The sequence below is a fragment of the Mastigoproctus giganteus genome, chromosome 1 (genome assembly GCF_048544385.1).
Source record: "Mastigoproctus giganteus isolate SK-2022 chromosome 1, ASM4854438v1, whole genome shotgun sequence".
NCBI classification, from domain to species: Eukaryota; Metazoa; Arthropoda; class Arachnida; order Uropygi; family Thelyphonidae; genus Mastigoproctus; species Mastigoproctus giganteus.
In genome coordinates, this window is record NC_143575.1 from 215,077,418 (window position 1) to 215,101,226 (window position 23,809).

Genomic DNA, 23,809 nt, shown 5'->3' on the forward strand with positions numbered 1-23,809 from the left:
CATGTTTTCATGTGCCCCTTGAACGTTGGTGCTCGGGTTGCAGTGCACCCCTGTCGCCCTCGGGACGGCCCGCCCCTGCGAAAGACATAACTGGTTTCCCAAAAGCATCTATCTCAAAAAGTTTTTAATGACTAGAAAGCAAGCGGTTCTTCCACATCTCAAAGGAATAAATGTGGCAGAAAAACAACACTTCAAAAGCTGAGCCTTCGTACTCTACAGAAAAATCTGTAGGACATCAGAATTATATTTTAACCGTACCATGCGCAGAGAATTGAACAAATTGGGTATTGGCAGTCACCTGCTTATTCGGAAGCCACTTGTTTCAGAGAAAACCGAAAAATCCGCTTGCAGTGCAGTGGTGCCGAGAATGTCGTTATTGGACAGTGTAATAATGGAAGCAAGTCATGTTAACAGACGAATCACGATACATTTGTTGGGCAGAGAGTGTGACGAGAACCTCACTGAACGATAGACCCTGCTGCCTTGTTAAGATAATCCAAGCATCTGGAGGTGGTATCATGGTATAGGGAATATTTTGTTGTCATGGACTGGGGCCTTTGATAAACCGGTGGAAGGCGGAATGTCATCCAAGGAGTACCTGAATTTTGTATCAGATCTACTACACCTTGCAATGTTGCATATTATCCCGCAGGTGATGGCCACTTTTTGGATGACAATGCAACAGTGCATCGTGCCAGAATGGTTTCCATCATCTTCCGTGGCCCCCGCATTCATCTGATCAGAATCCTATTGAGAATGTCTGGGTTGCACATTGGACAGCTATCCGACATCGAAATTCTCTTCTTTCGGCTTTGTTGCAGCTACGCGATATTTTGTTGGAAGAATGGTTACAATTAATAGAATCCATGCTGCGCTGCACACTTGCTTTATTCGAAACAAAGAATTCGCCGAATTCGATACTGAATAAAGGTTCGTGGTTTTTTTTTTTATTTAGCCAGTGTGATTAGAACGATGCGTTATGTAGTAAAGAAGCAATCGATGAGGATGTGAGGGTTCCTTTACAAACATTGTAAAGGGACGTCTGTTACTCGTTATGTATGAATTAAAACGAACGGTTGAATTTAACTTAAAACGCTTAAATAGCGTTAAGCGCGTTTCCTCTTGCTTTCCCTGTTGTTGGAATAACATGAGTAACGCGACAATTCTGTATGATACCAATCCATTCTCTTCAAATTCGCATTTAAGTTTACAGCCAGATACACTGGTATTCAGCCTCTTTGGGCATTTACTAACGATTAAGACAATACTGCATTTCTTTAGCTATGCATTATCTTCCGTATGTGTGTGACTGTGTTGTGATGGAAACCTTACCAGTTTCAATTTTACTTATTTAATGCTCTTTCGATTGCGGAGGGCGCTCAGCACCATAAGCGGCGTGATTAACCGCCATAAAGATGATAAAGCTACAAACAGCGGTACCAAGTCATTCTCTGGAGAAAACATTGTATTGATTGCTTTAGGAGGGTAACAAACGGCATTTAAACTGTGCCCTGGTTAGCTGGAGTTTAAGCGAACGTTTCGTCACACCAACGACTGTAGCCTGGCCGACGCAGCATGTCGATGACTATGGGTAAAACGCATACAACTTGAAACCGCGGATATAATAATTAGCTGAGTCCAAAAGCAAGAAGACGGGCGACTTGTGACGCGTCACGTAACCGTCTTTCATCGGAATCTTTCGCAAAGAATATAGGAAATTCAGTGCGTAAATGGGTTCGCATTATATGAGTTTTACTAAATGTTTAATGAAGAATATTGGTACTGAATATTCATTTTACCACATGATTTATACTTGTGTTATGTTTTATCATATATATAGTGAGTTGTCTGTAACGAGAAGCCCGCTATAGCAAGCATTTTTACTGTACCATCATTAATTTAATGATGTTATGTATGCTTGTAACGTCATTAACTGATAGTACTTTAATAACACACGTAATACTCATATCGCGGGGACTACTTTCCCAATGTCTACAATCTGCAAATATAATAATAATAATAACTAGGGGGCTTCGCCTCATGCTCGGTGCGCTCGCTTCTTTTGATAAAATAAAATACTCACAGAAGCTTTCGACACTGCGTGTCTCTCTTCCTCAGCTATGAATACAATACATAAATATGTTACATATGGAAATCAAGAATGATACCACGTGAACATGCTAGATAAACAAAAGCGCGTGCACGAGATTTATCTAGCATGGCCATGCTGAAACAAGCTTGTTTTACCACAGTAAAACAACTTTCTGTTACGTATTTTAGTATTTGTTATGTATTACCAACCCTCTTCTCTCATTGGCTGAATAAATATCACTAGGAGGAAAATTATTTTAATGTATAGAAAGATAAAGCTGAGCGGAGGGAACACAGTTAAAGCCATAAACACCCATGCAGTCCCAGTGCTAACATACTCCTTCGCGATCATAGATTGGACTAACCGAGCTGAAGGATATCATGAGAAGGACAATGATGACCAAGAGCCGCCAGCACCACCCGATTTCAGCCGTGGAGAGACTGACAATAGCTCGGAAAGAGGGAGGAAGAGGCCTGATAGACCTCATTGAGCAACAGAAGACAGCGATACCTAACCTGAAGGGTTACTTACAGAAAAACACAGCAGCACTCTACTAGGCCATAAGGAAGATAGACAAGCAGCATATAATACTGAACCTAAGTGAGGAGTCCCCTCCTGCCCAGATGGCACAAACGAAGCTAGAAAGATGGACAAAGAAGACACTCCATGGTAGAGACTACATTGACCTCCAACAAGAACACACAGATAAAATGGCTTCTAGTGCATGACCCATGAGCGTGACTCTTCCCTGAGACTGAAGGATTCATGCGTGCCATCCAAGACCAGGTAATCAACACTAGGAACTATAGAAAGTACATCGCGAAGGAGCCTGGAGGGCCAGATGACACATGTCGATGATGCCAGCTGGCCTCAGAAACATCCAACACATCACCGCTGGATGTAAGGTGGTCACCCAGACGGAGTACATTCCTAGACATGACCAGGTAGCTAAGATAATACATCAGAAGATAGCGAGGAAATACTTGATCAAATAAAGTGTATTACAAGTACGAACCCCAGGCTGTACTAGAACCTCCAACCCACAAGCTGTACTGGGATTTTGTCTGATTTCTGTCTGATTGACATAGCGGTGCCCGACACTGGCAACCTCCAGAAACCCCACGAGGAAAACATCAGGAAGTACACGGACCTATGGCAGGAGATCAAAGAGGTGTTGCATATGCAACAAGTAACGACCATACCGATCATCGTGTCAGACACTGGTATAGTGCCAAAGATCCTACATAACAGCCTAATAGCAGCAGGTCTCCCAGAGAACAACCTACAAGGAACTCCAGAAAGTCACAGTCCTGAACACATAGAGTTCCTCCGCCAACAGTAACACTAGACATAACAATAATAAATGCATTTTCTTTTCACTTAAATAATATGTGAATGACACATCTTGGTCATAGTTGTCTTTGTGTCGCGAACCACCATCACAACATAAATGAGGGCGCCTCCGTAGCCAGGTGGGAAGGAGCAGCAGTGCGTAGCACACGCTTCTTGATTAGACCGGGGTTCGAGCCCGTCACCACCAAATACGGAGGATGTGGAAAGGTCAGGGAATGACCACTGCATATCCCGGAGCAATATGGCCTTAGTTGCTAATGCTCCTAACAAAAACAAACAAACAACATAAATGCATTTTCTGTTTATATTCCGGAACAGTCACAGAGGAATTCACAAGATATATTACCATATTTTGTGATACACGCAGATTTGTAACTCTTTATTCCTTAGCGGAGTGGTCAAGCCACAGGGTACAAAAGCGCACGATATCCCTGTTGCTATGTTGTCGTCCTCATTTGCGGATCCAGAAAAAAATGACAGGAGGGGGGCACCATCCACAAAATAATGCACAGAACAAAACAAATACGACCCTCAAATGTGATGCGGACACAGGCACACAGCTAAACTCTGAATTACTTTGAAGTAAACATTACGCACGACCAAACTGCGTGACGCCTCGAACTAGAATGGCGATCACATCAGCATCAGTGTTGCCAGCTGCAGTCAGTTTAAAATAGCTGAGCCACAATGAAAAAATAGATAAAATTCAATGTTAACAACGAATTTTTTTTTTCGTAGCTAAAGGGAATTTTAACGATTGGTGTATATTCTTCGAAAAACAACAGGGGGGGGGGGACAGGGTCCCTGAATCCGCCTATGGTCGTCCAGGAGTTAAACAGAAAGTTTATTAATTTTTAGGTCCGACTCAGCCAAGTCATGCTATAAAGATTTCTGCAATGCAGACAAGTCCCTATGCAGAAATGTATTTGGTGCAGTTGAGACACTTTTATTAAATATCATTATAAGAAAAATTTTGAATTTTGGTGCTCCCAGATGTTGGCGACCTTATGCCCTCTTATCAGGCTTATCGTGTTCCGTCGACCTTGCTGCAATGCATATGCATTTGAACGAACCGTGGTTCGAGCTCGCGTGACGGCTAAATCCGGTTAATAATTGTATTCATTGCTAAAATAATTAACTGTAATCTCTTCCTCTCTTGGGGTAATTCAGAATTTTTTTTTTTTTTTTTTTTGGCTGGTGCAGCATAAGTCGCAGGCTTCCTTGCACCATATGGCTAATAATAATAATTACGGATAGGACAATTCCGCACAACAGACCGGACATAACGCTTATGGACAAGAAGGAAAAAGCTACCTATATGATTGATATAGCGGTACCGAACACTGGCAACCTGCAGAAAACCTATGGGGAAAAAATCAGGAAGTGCACGAACATAAGACAGGAGATTAAAGATATGTGGCATATGCAACAAGTAATGATCATCGTGTCAACCACAGGTATGGTGCCCTACATAACAGCCTAGCAGCAATAGGTCTCCCAGCGAACACCTACAAGGAACTCCAGAAAGTTGCAATCCTGAACACCTGTATGATAGTCAGAATTCCTCGACCAACAGTAACACCAGACATAAGAACAACCAGCATGTGTTCTTGGTAGCAATACCCGTCACGGGGTGGAACCCCCAATCAGGGAGAAATAATATAATAGTAATAATAATCTCCGTAGCCGAGTGGTTATGAGCAGGAGTGCAGTAGCACACGTTCTTTGAGTAGCCCGGGGTTCAAACCCCTGACTGCTAAATACGGTCGATTTGCCGACCAGCACTGGACCAGCGTGGCAGATTATGGTCCATTTCCCTCAACATGAATCGTTGAGGAGGCTTCCATCCTGCAGTGGATTGAAGTCCGGCTGCAATTTACGTTTTAGACTCCCCTGACTTATTGGTCTTGCTAAAGTATAAACACGAACATATTTTTAAATGTTGGGCTTTATTTCCGCCGCCAAACTCAATTCTGCCTCGAGTTCAGTTCTGCGCCAATAACAAAATCGTGTGACGTCACGTTGGCTTCGCTCATGTATCGTTTAGAATTCGTTTGTACCGTATGTATGATTTTTAATTATACGAAACGTATAATTAAAAACCGTACGTTTCGAGAGATGTTTTCTCTGCAATATTACTGTGTAAAAAAACGGACTTATTTTTCCGACAATAAGGGGCATGTAGATTTTAGGAGTATTTTGGAAAAAATATTTTGTTGCTTATATCTAATACAAATTCACAAGTAAAGATATCATTTAAGAGATGTTTATTTTTCTCATATGGTGGTGGGTTTGCTGATTCCCAAAGGTCACAAATAAGTTTAATTAAATAATTACTAATACTGGTCATTTAGATGTGCATTGTGCTCATAACCCCAGGGGCTCATACCTGGTGAGATGGGCTTGACACACCCAGGGTCCTGAGCTGGATATTATCATTCTTCTCTTTCTTGGTGATTCCCCTTCTACTTCTCTCTCTCTCTCTCTCTCTCTCTCTCTCTCTCTCTCTCTCTCTCTCTTAGGGTAATTCAGAAATTTTTTTTTTTTTTTTGGCTGGTATAGCATAAGTCTCAGGCTTCCTTGCACCATATAGCTAATAATAATAATAATATTGTTGCAGATGTAAATCTCAGTAGAAAACTGACAAGGAGGGTTTCCTAGAAATAAGTAGCTTTATTATTATTTACTCTCCCCCCCCCCCCCCCTTTATCATGAAATAAAGGACAAGTTCTAGTGAAAGGTGAAGATCTCACCTGGATATTACTTGGCTAGGCAATAACTGTTGATGACCAACTTTCTCTTGCATTGTGTCATGTACCACAAATGTTTTTGCTAACTACATAAAGGAATTACTGTATATGCTAAGAACTTGTAATAATAAAAGTAAAAAAAAAAATTGTTTATAAAATAAATTTAATATAGGTTAACCAGTAGGTGTTTGTCCTTACAGAATCAATGTCATGAAGAGTTGACTAATGCCTTATGTGCATTAAATTAATGATAAAAAGTGGTAAATATGAACTTTGGGAACTGGGTTATAATATTTGCCAATAAAAGTGGAATTTAAATTGTATGTTCATTTCTGATTTTTATGTTATTTATTTTTTCTTTTTTTACATTGATAAATATACCACTAACAATAGCACATGCTTGCCACAGGGTTGGCCACCTTTAAAAAAAAAGAAGCTAAATGCACCTAGTATATGTTCGACCATATAAGATGTAGGGAAATTTTACAGTAATTAATTTTAGTTAAATTACTTTTTTCCAAAAGGAAATTCTGAGTTATTTCTCAAAAAAGTAACCGTTACTTTCAATTTATTTTTTATTTTTTTTCATCTTGTACCACCCAGGAAATTTACAGTAAAAGCCTCATGACATTACATAATTTATTTAAAATGGAGAATGCCATGACAATTTTATCTTTATAAAATAAATTTAATATAGGTTAACGAATAGGTGTTTGCCCTACAGAATCAATGTCACAAGGAGCTAACTAATGCTAAAAAGTGGTAAATAATAGCAGTAGTTGCTTGAAAAATATAGAAATCAATGATCAAAAGAGACATTCTGTCTAACCACTGTCTTTGCTCTACCGAAAATCAACCAAATCTCTGATTACTGCTACAGAAAAAATTTAGCGGGATTACTATTGCAACTTTGCCACACCTAAAACATTTACTATCCAGGAAATTCAAGATTATTATCTGATAATGACTTTTTAAATCAGTGTTTTTTTAAGGGTAAAAATTATTTAAAAAAAACAATATAAAAAACAACAACAATATAATAATACAATATTCTTAACTTGCTTAAAAAAACACTCTCTTTTGCTATATTTTTCAAACTTATTGTTACTTGAATTTCTTCATTTGGAAGAAATGAAGGAATTTCAACTAGAAAAATTCAACTAGAAGGCTTTACAACTAGAAAAATAATAATAAAAAAAAATAAATAAGTAAATAATAATAAACACTAAAAGAATAAAAAAAAAATAAAATATAACAGTAAAAATATATAGAAAAATATAAAAAATAAAAGGAAATTGAAAAAATAGATAACTATGTGCTTCCCTCCTCATATAGGTAACTATCCGTTTGACTTTTGAATTTCTCCAAGCTATCAGTCCCAACCACTTATGGAGGTAACTTGGTCCAGTAATTAACAACTTGCTGGATAAAAGAAAACGTGCAATCCAGTCTAAACCTTTCCCCATAATTGAAAATTTATGGCCCATAGTTCTGTAATTGTTTATAATAGTGAAAATTTTGCCTTCTTTCATTTCACTATCCCCTCGCAGAGCCTTTACAGACCTCATTCAGGCCCCTCTGAGGTGCCTGGTTGCTGTTTTGCAGATCACTCCATTTGATGGACTCTTTTAAGAAGCTAGTAGCTTTTTTTTAAAGTGAGGTCTCTATAATTGGAGACTTCACCTAAAAAAAGACAAAAGGGTCAAAGTGCAGTCTTACATTTTCTTTATAGATTTGGATTATGACCTCCCTACTTCTACAAGCTATTCTTTGAAAAATCACTATGGCTTTTCTGGCTGCTTGTGTACCCTGCTCAGAGAACTTCATATCTGGCCATATCATAACTCCCAGATCCCTTTCTTCCTCTACTTTTTTTAATCAACCCCATCAAGTTATTTTGGAGATGCTATTTCTCAAGTGCATTTTGCTGCATTAAAACATTGCTGTCACTTTTCTGACCATCCTTGAAGCCTGTTCAAGTCATTCTGATGGAGTGTTACTTGGCAGTGATCATTAACCAGTCTCCAAGGATTAAGTCAGAGTTACCAAAAATAGTAATAACTTGTAATATAACTGTCAACTCTACAACTCATTACTTCTCATATCTAGTTAAAACAAAATAGATTGTACACCAGTATGTTACCTTGGCCAAAATGTAGTAAAAATTACAGATGATTGTTTATTAGAAAAACTTTTGAGCATAAAGGCAAATAAGGCTCCTGGAATTGATGGCATATACCTGGTAGTTTTGCAGGAGACTGCCAGGGAGTGTATTGAACCATGAGGTTAATTATGAGGAGTCTTTGGATTGGAGAAGTGCCAATGTATCGCCAATACATAAAACCTTTTTTAACAGTGAAGTTGGCAACTAGAGACCAGTTAGTCTGACTTCAGTGGTAGAAAAAATCTTAGAGGCAATTGATTTACAATTCGGAATGCCATCTAGATAGATATGGTATTCCGAAGGATACACAACGTGGCTTTGTTAAGGGAAAATCATGCAGAACTAACTTAGTAGGCTATTATGATACAGTTACTCATGAGCTGGATGTAAGGAATAATTTCAACTTGGTTTATTTGAATTTTAGCAAAGCATTTGACTTGGTCCCTCATGAGAGGTTACTATATAAGCTTCAGCAGGTTGGGATTACTGGTAAGTCTAAGATGGATTGCTGGGTGGCTGCAGGGCAGAGGGGTGTGATTAATGGATATTTTTCAGATTGGTGTAACTCAGGAGTGGGGTCCCTCAAGGATCGGTTCTTGCACCAGTGTTGTTTATCATTTTCATAAATGACATCGACAAAGGGATAGAAGGCATGATGTCAAAATTTGCAGGTGATGTAAAGATTGATAGAGTCGATAACGATCATTGCCAAGCTTTTTCAGGATGACTTGAACAGACTTCAAAGATGGCCAGAAAAGTGGCAGCTATGTTTAATGCAGCAAAATGCAAGGTTTTACACTTGGGAATAGCAATCCCCAAATAAATTATACACTTGATGGGGTAGAATTAAAAACAGTGGAGGAGAAAAGGGATCTGGGAGTTACATTATGGGCAGTTTTCTGAGATATTAGGAGGTCATAATCCCACTGTATAAGGCAATGCCACATTTGCAGTAGAGTGAATGACAATAACCACCTCCTGTGGGAACGGCATTTTGCCTTGGAAATTGCAGCTGTTGTCTGATGCACAAGCTCTCAGTTGCCCAACTGTGGCATTGAGTTCGGCAGCTGAGGGCTTGATGTGCCCCCATTTTAATTCCTTTCTGACAGATATAACAGATGACAGATATTCCTTTTGACAGTTTACAAATATGAGAGGATATTTAGCCAGGTGGGAGGAAAAAAAAAAAGAAAAAAAAGAGTTTCTTTTCTAGTTCAACTTGGTAAGTGCTTTTGACAGCCATATCTTGACAGCAGAGCCTTTGTTGTTAACAAACTTTGATTCAACTTTTCTGAAGAAGGCAAAATAAGGAGGTTTTCCACGAAGCAGTCATAGTCAGTTCGTGTCTAACAGACAAATAAAACAAAAATCCACAGAGGGAAAAGTTGAAAGCATACTGTACTGGTAAACAATTTACAGTTGTATCTTAGTATAAAATGCATATGTTGTCAGTGAAGTTTAATTTCTACTCCACAGTCTGGATTTTAAAAGTTCTCTTGCTTTCCTATGCTTTTTTTTTTTTTTTTTTTTAATATTTTTTCTCATAAAAATTAAACACTCTACAGCTTTTCAAAAGTAAAAAGTTGTGGCTGTGATAAATGGAGGCAAAGGTGACTGCAGTTCCTGGCTAAAATGTATTCTTGCCAGTATGCACATGTTGCAAATTATTAAGCCCCATACTTATTTGCAAAAAATGTGCAGCTCATTATTATCTGTAGCGATTGTATGTTCACCCAAAAAATAGCTATAGTGGAGTACTGTTCTTTGGCCAGCATTTGCTGTGTTGAAATATAAAAAGAATTGAAAAAAAAAAAAAAAAAATCTGTCTGTTGTAATTTATATAAAATACATATGGAAGAGGGTTGTTCCAGCAAAAAAGAATTTGAGAAAATAAATGAAGAAAAGTTAGTTTTTAATTTGGAGTTGAATGGCAAATTGATTCTAAGATACATGTATGGATTGGTTTGGAAGAAAGATGTACAATATTGAGTCAGTTTCATGGCAAAAACACATATTCCATTTTGTGAAACCGAAAGTTTGTGTATAGAGAGAAAGAGAGAGAGAGATCATTAAGTCACCTGATTGTTTTCTTTTGGATTAAGATGAAAGTTTTAAGGGTGTTTGGAGGTCAGACTCAGGTCCCCCTGCAATTGCAGGGGCATTGTTATGCCTGTATCCTAGATGTTGCAGTGTCGGGCCTTAGTCAAGTTTCAGGAACTTGCATGAATGAAATTTATAGCTGTGATTGCTATGAAGTTAAGCAAAAGTAAAAGCAATTTATTATTTTATTAAATTAAGAAAAGGAAAATATGAAAAATCTTAGTATTCCTTTTTTCTTGCTTCTCCAAATAGTTCTCACATAGATTCACAATGCCGACCGGGCTAGCCGAGTGGGTCAAGTACCTGCCCGGCAACCCAAAGGTCGCGGGTTCAATTCCTGCCTCAGGCTTGGATCAAAGTACTGCAAAAACCTTGGGAGGTGCAATATGGCCACAGAAGCCGATGCGCCAACAACTACCAAATCAAAAAAAAATAAATAAATAAATAGATTCACAAGTGTCTTAATGCCATATGAGGAAAGTTTTTCAATTGGTTATGAAGCAACTTGTGCATTGCTTTTTTAATTTCATTATTTGGAAATTATCATCCACATAATGCTTTTTTGAGAAGGCCAGAAAGGTAATATAGGCTAGAAAGGTAATGAGGGATTGAGGGCCGGACTGTGTGACTGGTGACAGAGAAGTTCAAAATTAAGTTGTTGAATCATTTCAATGGCTGCAACAGCCGAATGAAATTCAACATTGTCATGCTGCAGCAGAATACCTTTTGATAGCAAACTTCTGCATTTTCTGTGATTAGTAGGTTTAAGTTTCTCTTTCAGCATGGCACAGTATCTTGTGTTATTGACATTCTCTTCATATTCCTGATAATGTTCCAAAGTAGGCCTGTTCAAATCCCAAAATGTCTTGACCAACTCAAAAAACTCTCTTGAAAAACCTGACCAACTTACTTTTCTCATTTTACATCAATAAATTATGTATGGAGCAGTGCATTAGAAATATACAATGCTTTTCAATTGACACTTCCTGTAATGCTCCAGCAGCTGGAGATTCCCTCAGTAAGAATTCTCCAGGTTCTTTTGGATAATTTGATTGATATGAACTAGTTGTGAGGAATGTCATCTAGCAGTGGCAGGATTAGGGTTACTGTATTTAAAATCTTAATTCTGAAACCAGTAAAGTCAATTTATTATAGATGATAAACAGATAAAGTCAAAAAGTCTAGACAGTATACTATAATACCTTTTTTGTTATTTCGATCAGTATTTATGAATTCATAATTAATGAATCAATAAGTTAAGCTAATGAAGATCATACTAAAATGCACTGAATGAAATTAGTGGTAGCAAATGAACTTTTTAATTAATGCACATCAGACTGACTTGTACTGAATGGAATAAAATAATGAACACTGGTGTAATTATATTGAGATTAGAAAAAGTTTATTGACTGTTAGATGCTTGAGCACAAATAATTAAAACCCTAACAATATTTAAAATCATAGCCAGATAGATGCCCTGGATAGATGATAAACAAATGTCTAGAAAAATTAGGATTCATACTAGGGATCTGTCATAATGGCATTCATGTAGTTTACAACTTGATAATACCAGTTTTTTTTTTTGCTTTCAGTTATTTATTGTTCAAGCTCTTTATTTTTTTTATTGTTTATTTTATTATTTTTTTGCTGCCTGTGTTCCTTTCTAAAAATTAGCTTTATGTGATGTGTGAGGAACAGCAGCTTTGATGCACTGCTTGTTTAACTTTTGCTAACCTTGATATCCCCCAATTATTTTTAGTGATATATTTTAATTTTTTAGATAGTCAAATTATTTTTATTTTTTTGCATTAGTTAGTGTTGACACAGTATTAAATTTTGATATGGTGTTTGCTCTGAATTTTTTAGCAGATGCTGAGCAGGGATCCTGGGAGAGTGGATTGTCATATGAATCCAGAACTCTTTTGTTTAAAGCACTGCATAATTTAATAGAAAGGTAAGCTGTCCTAAGAAATATAAGAAGATTACTTTTTCACCATTGTTTCTGTCAGCATTCAGGTTAAACAGAATAGATCTTAAAATGCTCTAGTTACACTACTACTGCTCTCTCTGTTATTGTACAACATATGCAACTTTTTGATATTGGCCATAATTTATGCACTGCTAGACTAGTTTTCATTCTCTTTATTTAAGTATGCAGGGTAGGCCATATATCAGTTTACTGAGAAGGGATGTAGTTCAATAAAAAAAAGTACATTATCAAAAACAGTTTGAGCAGTTCATTTAATCCCTGGCATTGTTGCTGTGAAGAGTATATTGTATATATTACTTTTGTATACAATAAAGATTATATATATTTATATATAAACGTCATAAATAACATCATGTAAAAATAATAGTAATGTTAATGAAATAATATGAACAAGAAATTGGCTTTAAGGTTTAAACTGTGCAAGTTATGTCATATATTGTCATACGGCCTGCCAATAAATATGCTGATAAATTTTTAACCTTTGTAAGAATGTTTTTATATGTACTTCTTACCTAATCGAGTTTCACCCTCCTCCACCCCCCACTAAATATTAAATGTTGAGGGACTTAAAAAAAAAAAAAACATTTTGTAACATAGGTAATCACATAATATTGTTCTTACACCCTATAATTTAAAAATTTGAAATGCCATTGCATGCTAGTAATTCTTATTGAATTCCCCCCCCTATAGTCTTCAATTCTCTGCCCATCTTGAACTTAATTTATTGTATTCATAGTCCCAATAATTGAAGTTGTAAAAAAAAAACTTACATTCACAGTTTCCATTATGAACAATAGCATAATTATTTTTTTATATTTTCAGCATTTGTCACTTTTTTTTATTGTTGATATGTATGTTGACTACCTTGTCAATTTTTTGTTTGATCACCAATTCTATATTCAATATAAAATTAAAATATAATTTTTAATGGGAGCAGTTATTTTATTTTATTATTATTATTATTTTTTTTGTAATTTTTAATCTGATTTTGTAAACCAGAATTTTGCTTAATGGCCAGAATGCCGAGTTGTTTATGAACCTCTAAGAACTGAATAGTGAACTTTTGAGGTTTTCAATTAATTTCTTAGGAAATCTTAAAATAGTGATACATGGCCATGCTTTTAAATCTTGGTGTATGGAAACACCAAGCACTAAAAACTGGAGTTATTGCCATGCTGTTGGAACTGGTTGTGAACATTAAGCAATGTGGGGTAAGAGTTCATAATTGGAACAGATCAGTTAAAAATAAATAAATAAAATTTTCATACCATTTCCAACTCTGTATGCTCTAATTTAAGTAGCTTATAACATAAGTATCAGTAGAGGTTTTTTATTCAGGCTATTTTGCCTGATTATATGGCTTAAGTAATATATACAGTAGTGGCCACATAAATTGCATTACTATAAAATTTTTGCAAAACAAGCATTAGAACTTGTTTAAACATTCAGTCTGTAGAATCATTGCCTTTTATAGACTGAATTTTTTATTTATTTATTTATTTTTTTTTTTTGGTAGTTGTTGGCGCATCGGCTTCTGTGGCCATAGTGCACCTCCCAAGTATTTTGCAGTACATTGATCCAAGCCCGAGGCGGGATTCGAACCCGCGACCATTGGTTTGCCAGGCAGGCACTTTACTCACCTGGCTAGCCCGGTCGGCTGAATTTTTTATCAACTGTCTAGAAATGGTTATATATTTCCAACTCTATATGTTCTAGCAATGATGCATTTTGTTATATCATTAACAGAAATTACAAAGCCAACCATTTAGGCATATTTATTTAGAAAAAGTTGTATAAACATGCTGCAGGTTATGTGAGCACATTTCCATTGTGACAGATATTCCAAGTTAACATTAACAAAACTAAATAAATAAATAAAAAAGCTAGTAAATACCTGGTTATGACATAAGGCTGCCATTTCCTAGTTCATTACACCAGGTTCAAACAATGATTTCTTGCTTTGAATTCTTTTGCAGCAGCTTTCTGTAGTGATCAGTGCTGATTTTATACATGTATGGGCCCTAGGAAAATTGGTGAACTCTGGCCCTATTCTTAAAAGTTTTATATTGATATTTAATTAAAGGTTACACGGATAATCTGGAATGGAATACTAGAATTGATTATTTTTTATTAGAAGAACGAGCAAGGTAAAGGAAACACATTTCAATACAAAATAAATTTATTCAACAAATAAACATCAATCTCAAATTAAAATTACAGTTTTAATAATCTAGCGTATGAACAAAACAAAAAATTGTAATTAAAAGAAATGTTTTCAATAACAAATGTTAAGTAGTATTAGTAATAATGTTATTACGATATAGTTTAGGGCTAAAACCTCAGGTTACGTAAATAGTTTAACTAATGTACAAGTTAGTGCATTTGCATCATCTCTGTACATAGCTAACTACATAAGTAGTTATAAAATTGGCATCATTAAGTATATCACAATATGAGATATACTTAATGATGCCAATTTATAACTACTTATGTAGTTGGCTATATACAGAATTGATGCAAATGCACTAACTTGTACATTAGTTAATAATGTTATATAATAAATTAAAAAAAAAATTCTAAATAAATACAGGTGATCCCCACTTAACGCTGATAATTCGTTCCGGAAAAACAGAGCGCTAAGTGAATCCGCGCTAAGCGAGCGTCGCCTTACCATAAGGTAACATATGCATTTGTAAGTTGCGGTCGGTGCCATAGGATATTTCCTAATCAGTAATAAACGGTAGTGAAAAGATGCACAAATGTTGGTCAAAATATTTAATATTCAAATATTTATACATTTCAAATATTCTGCATTACATACGTATATAATTATGTGGTAACTACTTACGTATCAAAATTAAACTTAAAATTCCAATTAAAATCATGAATTTAATTGATCTAAATCGATTTAATTTAAATGACGAATTTAATCAAAAAATGTGTCGATTTTGGGTTGGCCCTCTTCGAAATAAACTAAAAGGGGTATTAATTTTAAATCCCCTGCAGCGTTACCACCCAACAGTAAAGTCACCCGATCCTTCGCCGCTTTGAAACCTGGCATGTTTTTTTTTTTCTTCTTTCAATATAAAACTTCTTTTAGATATTCGTTTCCACAAAAGTCCTGCTTCATCTATGTTATAAACTTGTTGAGAAGTATAACTCACAATACCTCTCTTCAATAATTTTAACAAGTTCTTTTTTGAAAGTTGTGGTTCCTTGATCTGCACTTGCGGCTTCTCCCCAGATTTTAAATCTATTCAACCAGCCCTTACCAGTTTTAAATGGTTCCACATTTTTTTTTTTTAGGTGAGTTTTCTTCATATCATCATATTGGCTAATCTCTCTCTCTCTCTCTCTCTCTCTCTTTTTTTTTTTTTTTGTAATATTTAACTTAACTGAATTCTTCATTGGATATTATCTTCAATAAAATTAGTTAACGTCTTTCCATTTCAATCCCAATAGTCGGCCTAGCACTAGTTGCTTGCAGTGGAACAGCTATCTTTCCCGCTGCTAAAATTAATTCTTTATTTTTTTATAATTGTTCTTACAGTTAAACTCACAAGTCCTAAATTATGGCACACATCCGCTTGTCATTGACCGGAATCGATTCGCTTCAAAACGTCTAATTTAATTTTCAAATTCAGTCTTTGTCTTACATTTATAGTCTTCGTACTGCGCTCAGACTTGTTGCGTTTTCATTCTTATCGGCCATTATTAACTCTTCGAAAATGTAACTGCGTTGGTTGCATTAATTATGATACAATGTTCAAGTAAACTGCCCGTTACGCACGTTGTCTAATACTGTACTGAGTGATGACTAGACTTCGGTTAAATGCATATAACGCAAATATTACAAGCAATATACTCGATCATTTTTTAAAATGTTGATCTTGGAACTACATAACAACTCACTCTACTGCAATTAAATTAGCGTGCGAGAAAATTTAACTGAGCGTGGGAAAATTTCTCAAGTCGGCGTGGGAAACGTTTTAATGCTGTTTTGCTATTCATTTTCAAGTTATCGACTCCATCAAATGAAACGATTTCGTTAAATATGGAAAAATGCAACTGTAAAAGAGTTTTATAGTGATCTGTGACAGCGTTATAGTCAGATACGGGTTATATTATAAGAACAGCGTTATAGCGAATCAGCGTAAAGCAAACCGCGTTATAACGAGGGCCTGCTGTAAATGTTTTCAGTCACAATTTCAGTCACAGGAGCAACTAAAAACGGATCAAATTTGCTTAGATATTGTAAAGCTCCCATGTAATTACCATTTCCAGAATAATATAAGCTGCTACTTGATCCACAAAATGCTAAACAATTTTTAGATAAACATTTTTATTGTGTCTACTACTCATTTTAAAACATTCCTCCAGTACTGTTTTTCTTTACTGTATTGCTTTTCTCTTTCAGTATCAATTATATTGCAATTTGTTGACCTATATAACAATATAGAAATATTTGAAATATGCTGCCTTGAATTTTCATGTTTGTTTAACTGAACGTGTATATTTTTCCAATTGTTAAACCCAGTTATTAAAGTTGTTACTTGGTAAGAAAATAATTTGCAAACATAGCAATATACTGAAACACTTTTGGGACTATACACACAAGCCACTTGCAGTTAATTTTTTCTCCGTTAGCTTTTTTTTTCTTAAAAGCTACAGATGTTAATGATCTAGACTTGACTTTGCCCGCAACTTGCATTTGTTTTTTTGTGGAATCAATACTCTCAACATTTTGATGTGGTCTGTTCTCTATGAAATAATTTTGAAAATTGGTGGAAATATATGGGGGCCAATCGGAAAGATCCGAAGGATACAATTGTAATTTTATTTCTCCTAAATTAGCATCTTGATGCTCTGCGTCGTTATTATTGAAATTATTTTCTATTAAATTTATACTTATTTCATATGTTTCACAATTTGAAGACGAAAGCGATGTAGACATCAGTGCCGGAACCCACGAGACAAACTTCAGCATAGCATTTTCCTGTTTTCTATTTTCCTTTTTGCTTCGTTTCTTCTTTTCATGCTTTTCGAAGCCACTAAGATATATGTATGGATTCATGATGGTTTTTAAGATCTGTTAAAAACAGATAATTGCTTATTTAATTGTTTATTTACCTATTTAAATGCTGTCATTTATTTATTTAAATTTATTTGATTTCAATTTACTTACCTTTATTTTTAATGCCGTGCTATTAAAATAGAGTAAACATGTGAGATAAAGTTTGATTAAAAATGCATGTTCAAATGTGTTAGCCCTAACGACTGACGCTTTGGTTGTGCTGTGCGGACAGGAGCCAGATAGCTGATCAGCCATTAGCCGTACATGGGTGGAGAAAGTAAACAGTGGCCACGTACAGTTGACCCAAGCGCTGAGGGCCAGCGCTTGAGACCTTGAGAGTCAGCTGACCTGCTGAAATCTAGTGATGAGCTTTCACTGAACGATGCATAAATAAAATATTACATTTTATTTAAAAAATCTAAATTATTGTTAGAAAATAATATAAAAATATATTTAACAGATACAATTTGTTTTTACTATCAAACAGATATATAAAACAAAAATGTTTTTTTTTCGTAAAAATTATTTCATTTGGGGGAGTGCCGGGCCCCTAAAAAGATGGAGCCCAAGGCAGCTGCCTAGGTTTGCCTAGTGGTAAAAATGGCCCTGGTAGTGATGGACATAATTGAATGATATGAGTATAATCGATTATGCCCTTTTGATTATGCCTATCACTAGTTTTTTGGGGTTTAAATTTATTCTTCTTAGGTTAACTGCTTGAATGCCATGTTACTGCTGAATGGAAACTGATGGCATGTTATTATTATTATTATTATTATTATTATTAATGGCCATATGGTACAAGGAAGCCTGAGGCTTATGCTGCACCAGCCAAAAAAAAAAAAAAAAAAAAAATTCCCAAGTTACCCCCGACAGACAGACAGACAGACAGACAGACAGACAGACAGAGAGAGAGAGAGAGAGAGAGAGAGAGAGAGAGAGAAGTAGAAAGGAATCACCAAGAAAGAGAAGAATGATGATATCCAGCTCAGGACCCTGGGTTTGCCAAGCCCATACTCACTAGATGTGAGCCCCCGGGGTTTGCTAGCAGGTGGATGCCCTTATACACAAGATGTTGCAGAAACATGCATTCTGCAGATGACAAGCATTCAGCATGATACAGTAGCATGCTAATAGTAGTAGTAGTGGCAAATGATGCATGAAAGCAAACTTATAGCATCAACCAAAAAAAAAAAAAGCTAACTACACACTTCACCCATCCATACCTGCTAAGAATTTGTTTAGTTCTTCCTTGAATTTATTCAAACCATCCACATTCACAACAACAGATGGAAGTCTGTACTAGCAAAAACCACTTGTTGGCCGAAGACAAACTTCTGCACATCTGTTCTGAAAGCATCCGTCTTCATTTTGAATTTGTGTATCCCCCATGTAGTCTCAGCAAGAGGAAGAATGCCATCAAATTTAGCTTACTCAATCCATTCAAGGCCTTAAACATCTGTCAGATCTCCCTACAGGTGTCTAGTCTCCAGATACTGCAGTTTGCAGACCTGAAGCCTTTCTTGGTAAGGGCACTCTTTTGTTCTCTTCACCAATCTGGTTGCCCTTCTCTGCACCCATTCCAGCAGATCAACATTCTTCCTGAACTGAGGCCTCCAGACCTGTATACAGTACTCAAGATGTGGCCTAACCATGGCCTTGTACAAAGGGATAATTACCTCTTTATCCCTGCTAGCAAAGATTATGTATATCATTGACAAAACCACGCAAGCTGTCCTGGCAGCCTGTCTGCACTGCTCAGAGGATTTCATATCTGACTGTACAATTACCCCCCCCCCCCAATCCATTTCATATTCCACTACCCTGAGTATCACACAGTTGATAAGTTACTCGGGAATTACTGCTACCGAAATGCAGCACCTTGCACTTGTCAGTGTTAAACTTCAAACTGCCATTTCTCAGTTGAACAACCTAATTTTCCTAGATCTTGTTGCAGTAGCTCACCCTTAGATATTAAGCTTGATATACCTTCATCAGTATCAATAATAAACATTGAAAACAACAGTGGACTCAGCAATGAATGCTGGGGGAATCCACTAATAATATTAGTCCATAAGGAGCAATGCCCACTTATAACCACTCTCTTTCTTATTCCACTCAGCCATCCCTTCATCCATAGCAGTAACTTGCCCTTAATGCCACATTGCTCAGTTTATACAGCAGTCTTTTATGTGCAATGGTGTCAAAAGCCTTCCTGAAATCCAAGTATATGATGTCAGAATTATTTTTTGCATCCAGTTTCTTGGTCACTGTATCATAATATCCAATCAGATTGGTTAGACAAGACCACCCCTTAAAAAATCCATGCTGTGACTGCTGTATAATTGTATTCCTGTCTAGATGATCCTGAAAATAATTTATCATGTCAGAGTTAAAATCAGGGTTCGAAGGATTTTTACACACACTTTTCACCTCAAGTTATAAAGTTTCACCTCAAGTTTCTTGTTATAAAGGTTTTTTCCTATTTTTCTAATTACATTTAAAATTAGATTGGACATTTGATAGAACATTTGAAAGAATTATATTAAACATTTTTGTGTATTGGTTAATGACCTTTAACCAATACACAAAAATGGGTATGAGAGAAGAACTGACTACTGTAGTCAATGACCTTTAACCAGTAACTTTATTTATTTTTTCCTGAAACAGACAAATAAGCTAACAGGTCTGTAATTATTCATGTCACCTTTTGATTCTCCTTTATGAATTGGAGATACGGTCACACATCTCCAGTCCATAGGGACCTCCTCTGAATCCAAAGATGCTCTCATAATTATGGCTAAGGGTTTGCTTACCTCCTTTGCTGCCTCTCTTAGTATTAATAGATAGATTTCATCCATCCCAGTTGACTTTTTTATGTTTAGCTTCAACAGTTTCTCTTCCACTTTCCTTTCAGTTATTACAAAATCATTTTGTCCCCTGTTAGAGTTTGATAAACTTCTGACATCCCCTCCCCTAAAGAATTCCTCGTGTCAATATTAGATGCAGAACGCCTATTCCAGTTTCTCATCAACCTGAGCAGGGTCATCAACAGTTAACCTATTAACTTCAAGGTGCCCAATGTGATTCAACTTGTTCATTCTACTGTTAATATAAGCATAGAAGTCTTTGCTGCTGTTCTTTGCATTCTTTGCCAGAGACTTGGATGGAAATTGAACATTAGACAGCATATATTATCACAAAAATATCAACATTCAATTTCAAATTGTTTGGGAACGTCAAAAGATATTGCCATTTACCCTGATAAGAAAGATTCTGCCGAGGAAGATAGTGTAATGATTAGTGAAATTACCCCACCTTATTATATTCTAAAGCGTCGATCATCCTTTTCTTCAGCCTATTGTAATAACCAAATATTTTGTAAAAGATTTTCTGATTCTAACATACCAAAAAAGTTTTTCTGTAGAAGTACTAAAACTGTGGCATTAATTAGAGGCACTATTGTTCCATTTTGCCTTAATGAAGTTTCAAAGGATTTAAAAGGCACTTTTTGTTTTTTTTAACAGTATATCTACTGATATCGGCAAGCACAAAGCAGAAAAAATTGTTTCCCTGGTAGTGTATTATTTTTTCTCAAGAGGCTGAAATGAAAATTAAATTACTGAAAATTGAGTTTGCCTAATGAAATTTCAGAAACATTACCATAGTTTGTAGTTGATATTTTATCGGCACATGGTATTAACTTAGAGATGCATTAGTTTTGAGCAGACAATACAAACACAAATTTTGGTCGATTGAGACATAAATGAAAAAACAATGTTTTTCAAAAACTCAGAAGTCAAGTTAATGTTTGATATTCAAGAAGTGGTTGTTCTGCTCATATTTTACATAATGCCATTCAGGGAATGGCATTATGTGGACTAGGGAGATTATCATGTGATATTGAACTTCTTGTTATAAAGGTATTTTCCTATTTTTCTAATTACATTTAAAATTAGATCGGACATTTGATAGAACATTTGAAAGAATTTTTTTCATTTGTAGATATTGAATTAAAAAAAATTGTCACATTCTGAACCTCACTGGTCTGATCTGGACTGGTCTGAGCCATCGAATAAATACAAAATATTTGAGTGGATGCTGCTAGGTGGCAATGTGGGAGAAAGTACAAAGTGTATTACTTTTTTTGGTGAACTTGAGAATAGATATCGGTGAAAATGAACTTTTCCAACAATTCTCTGTCTTAAAAAATTTGTATTCCAAAAAACAGAAAATTATTAAACAAAATGGGCCTCTAAATCATGCAGTGAGAAATGGCAAGAGTTTTTTCCTTTGATCAAGTGTGACAAACAGAAGAGTGAACTTTTTAAAGTTTGCAGTTATTTATTTTCATTACTGTGTCATAATGAAAATACAGAACATGTTTTTTCATTAGTCAGTCAGTGTTGTACCGATGAATGAAACAGGCTGGAAATTTCATTTTTTAATTCCATGATTTTTTATTTTATATAACTACGCGATGCCATGTGATGACTTTTACAAACTAGTAAAAAATAATATAGGAATAATGAAGGCAGGATGTTCTAGTAAATATGTCTAACTTTCAGAAAGATCTTTACATCTTATTTAGTTGTTAGTTGTAGCCATTAGAAATGAAATTTTTTTCCCATTAAAGCACTATTTGTGTGTTGTATATGAATTTGGAGACAACCTCAAATTCTATTAATATTTTCTCAAATAATTTTTAAATATGTAAACTGATACATTAAAAATCATTAATGTATTTGTGTCAAAGTTTATTTATGGTAGATAGTAAATAATTTCCCTTTAACGTTGCTATAAATTACATACCACATTCCATTTTTTTTTAGAAAACTGGATATTCCCAATATTTTTGTTGGCTGCATGTCACAATGATTCCTTATCTTGCAGTGAAAACAATTTTTTTTTATTGGTTTCACCGTTCCAGTTTAGCAATTGTATAAACCCTTAAAAAATGTAAATTTTTGAGGTTTCAAAACATTCATCATTTATATCAAATGTGTGTGACTCTTGTTCCTTTTTTTTTTATAAATTCTGACAAAATTCTCTAATAAATTCTAACCTTTTATTTCCTTTTATTACAGAACACAAAGAAAGGACATTCAGTATAACATGATAAATTTTTTTTAAATGTCACACGTAAAATTAAGGGGGAAAAATGCGAAGCTAAAATAATTACTTGCTGCTTAGTGGCACCTACTGTACAAAAATTTTGCCATTTTGATTTAGTCGTTCCAGTTTTTTTTTTTTTTTTTTTTTGAGATTTGAACACTTAATTATTTCCATTTTATCTCCTGAAGTTTAATACATATACTTTTTGTTGATTACAATATATTTTACTTTAGTACAGTCATTGGCTTTTCTTAGCTTTCTAAACTGTAGTTATAAAATATAACAGTTGCACAAATTAAAATCTTGATTTATAAACAATAGCAATAATAATAATAATAGTAAAAAAAAAAAAAAAATGGAATAGAATTTAGGAAGGCCATATTTTAAGCTATTCTGTAGTTCTTCAACTGTGGTAAAGGAAACTATAAGGAAAAAATATTTTATGTGGGAAATATGCTTCCTTCTGCTGCAAAAACCATGTCTCTTTGCCAATTGCTTCCGAACCAAGGAGCCCCCATGTAGGATGGTGTAGTATGGTTGGCTGTGAGGTCTTTTGTGTGAAAGATCACTTATCCAGGTCACCTGTTACAGAGCTGATCTCCTATCCAATGATAACAGGACTCATTTGGGTCACCTTGGTCTAGAACCCAAAGTTCCAGGTCTTCAATTTTTTGTTCTAATTTTAGGTCTAAAACCTAAAATTTAGGTTTTAGCAGTAGTGGGAAGCATATTTACCATGTATAGTCTATTTTTGTCTCTTATATGTCCCTCTGACACAGTTGAACAGCCACAGATATTTTGAAATATAAAGTCTTTATAAATTGTTTCAAATTTTACTACCATTTCTGTTTTTTTTCTCCCCTACTTTTTCTTTATGTTATTTTTTTTAATCAAATTTTACTAGTGTTATTGTTGAACCTTAAGGATTTCCCCATTCTGTACTTGTTTACTGTGAAATTTGAGAAAACTGATGTTTACTACTAGAAGTGATAATCCTTAAGGTTGGGCATCAGATATTACAAAAACAGAGAGCTATGTGAGGGGTGGAATCTCCCCTTTCATTGTTGTTGGAGTTGGGGCTATGTAGTATAGACCAAACATCTAAATTCTCTCCTCTGACCATAGTTCTCAGTATACAGGATGTTGGACTGCTTGTGAATTTAATTGTAAA

General features: G+C 35.3%; 1 protein-coding gene across 1 annotated transcript in view; it reads left to right on the top strand.

Annotated features, from left to right (window-relative positions):
• The window catches only part of skd (mediator complex subunit skuld), a 505,637-nt gene that overhangs the window by 111,462 nt on the left and 370,366 nt on the right, over positions 1-23,809 (top strand). Inside the window, exon 3 of the mRNA XM_090376037.1 lies at positions 12,326-12,413. Within this exon, the coding sequence (XP_090232163.1) occupies positions 12,326-12,413 (88 nt within the window). The remainder of the gene's footprint in view (positions 1-12,325; positions 12,414-23,809) is intronic.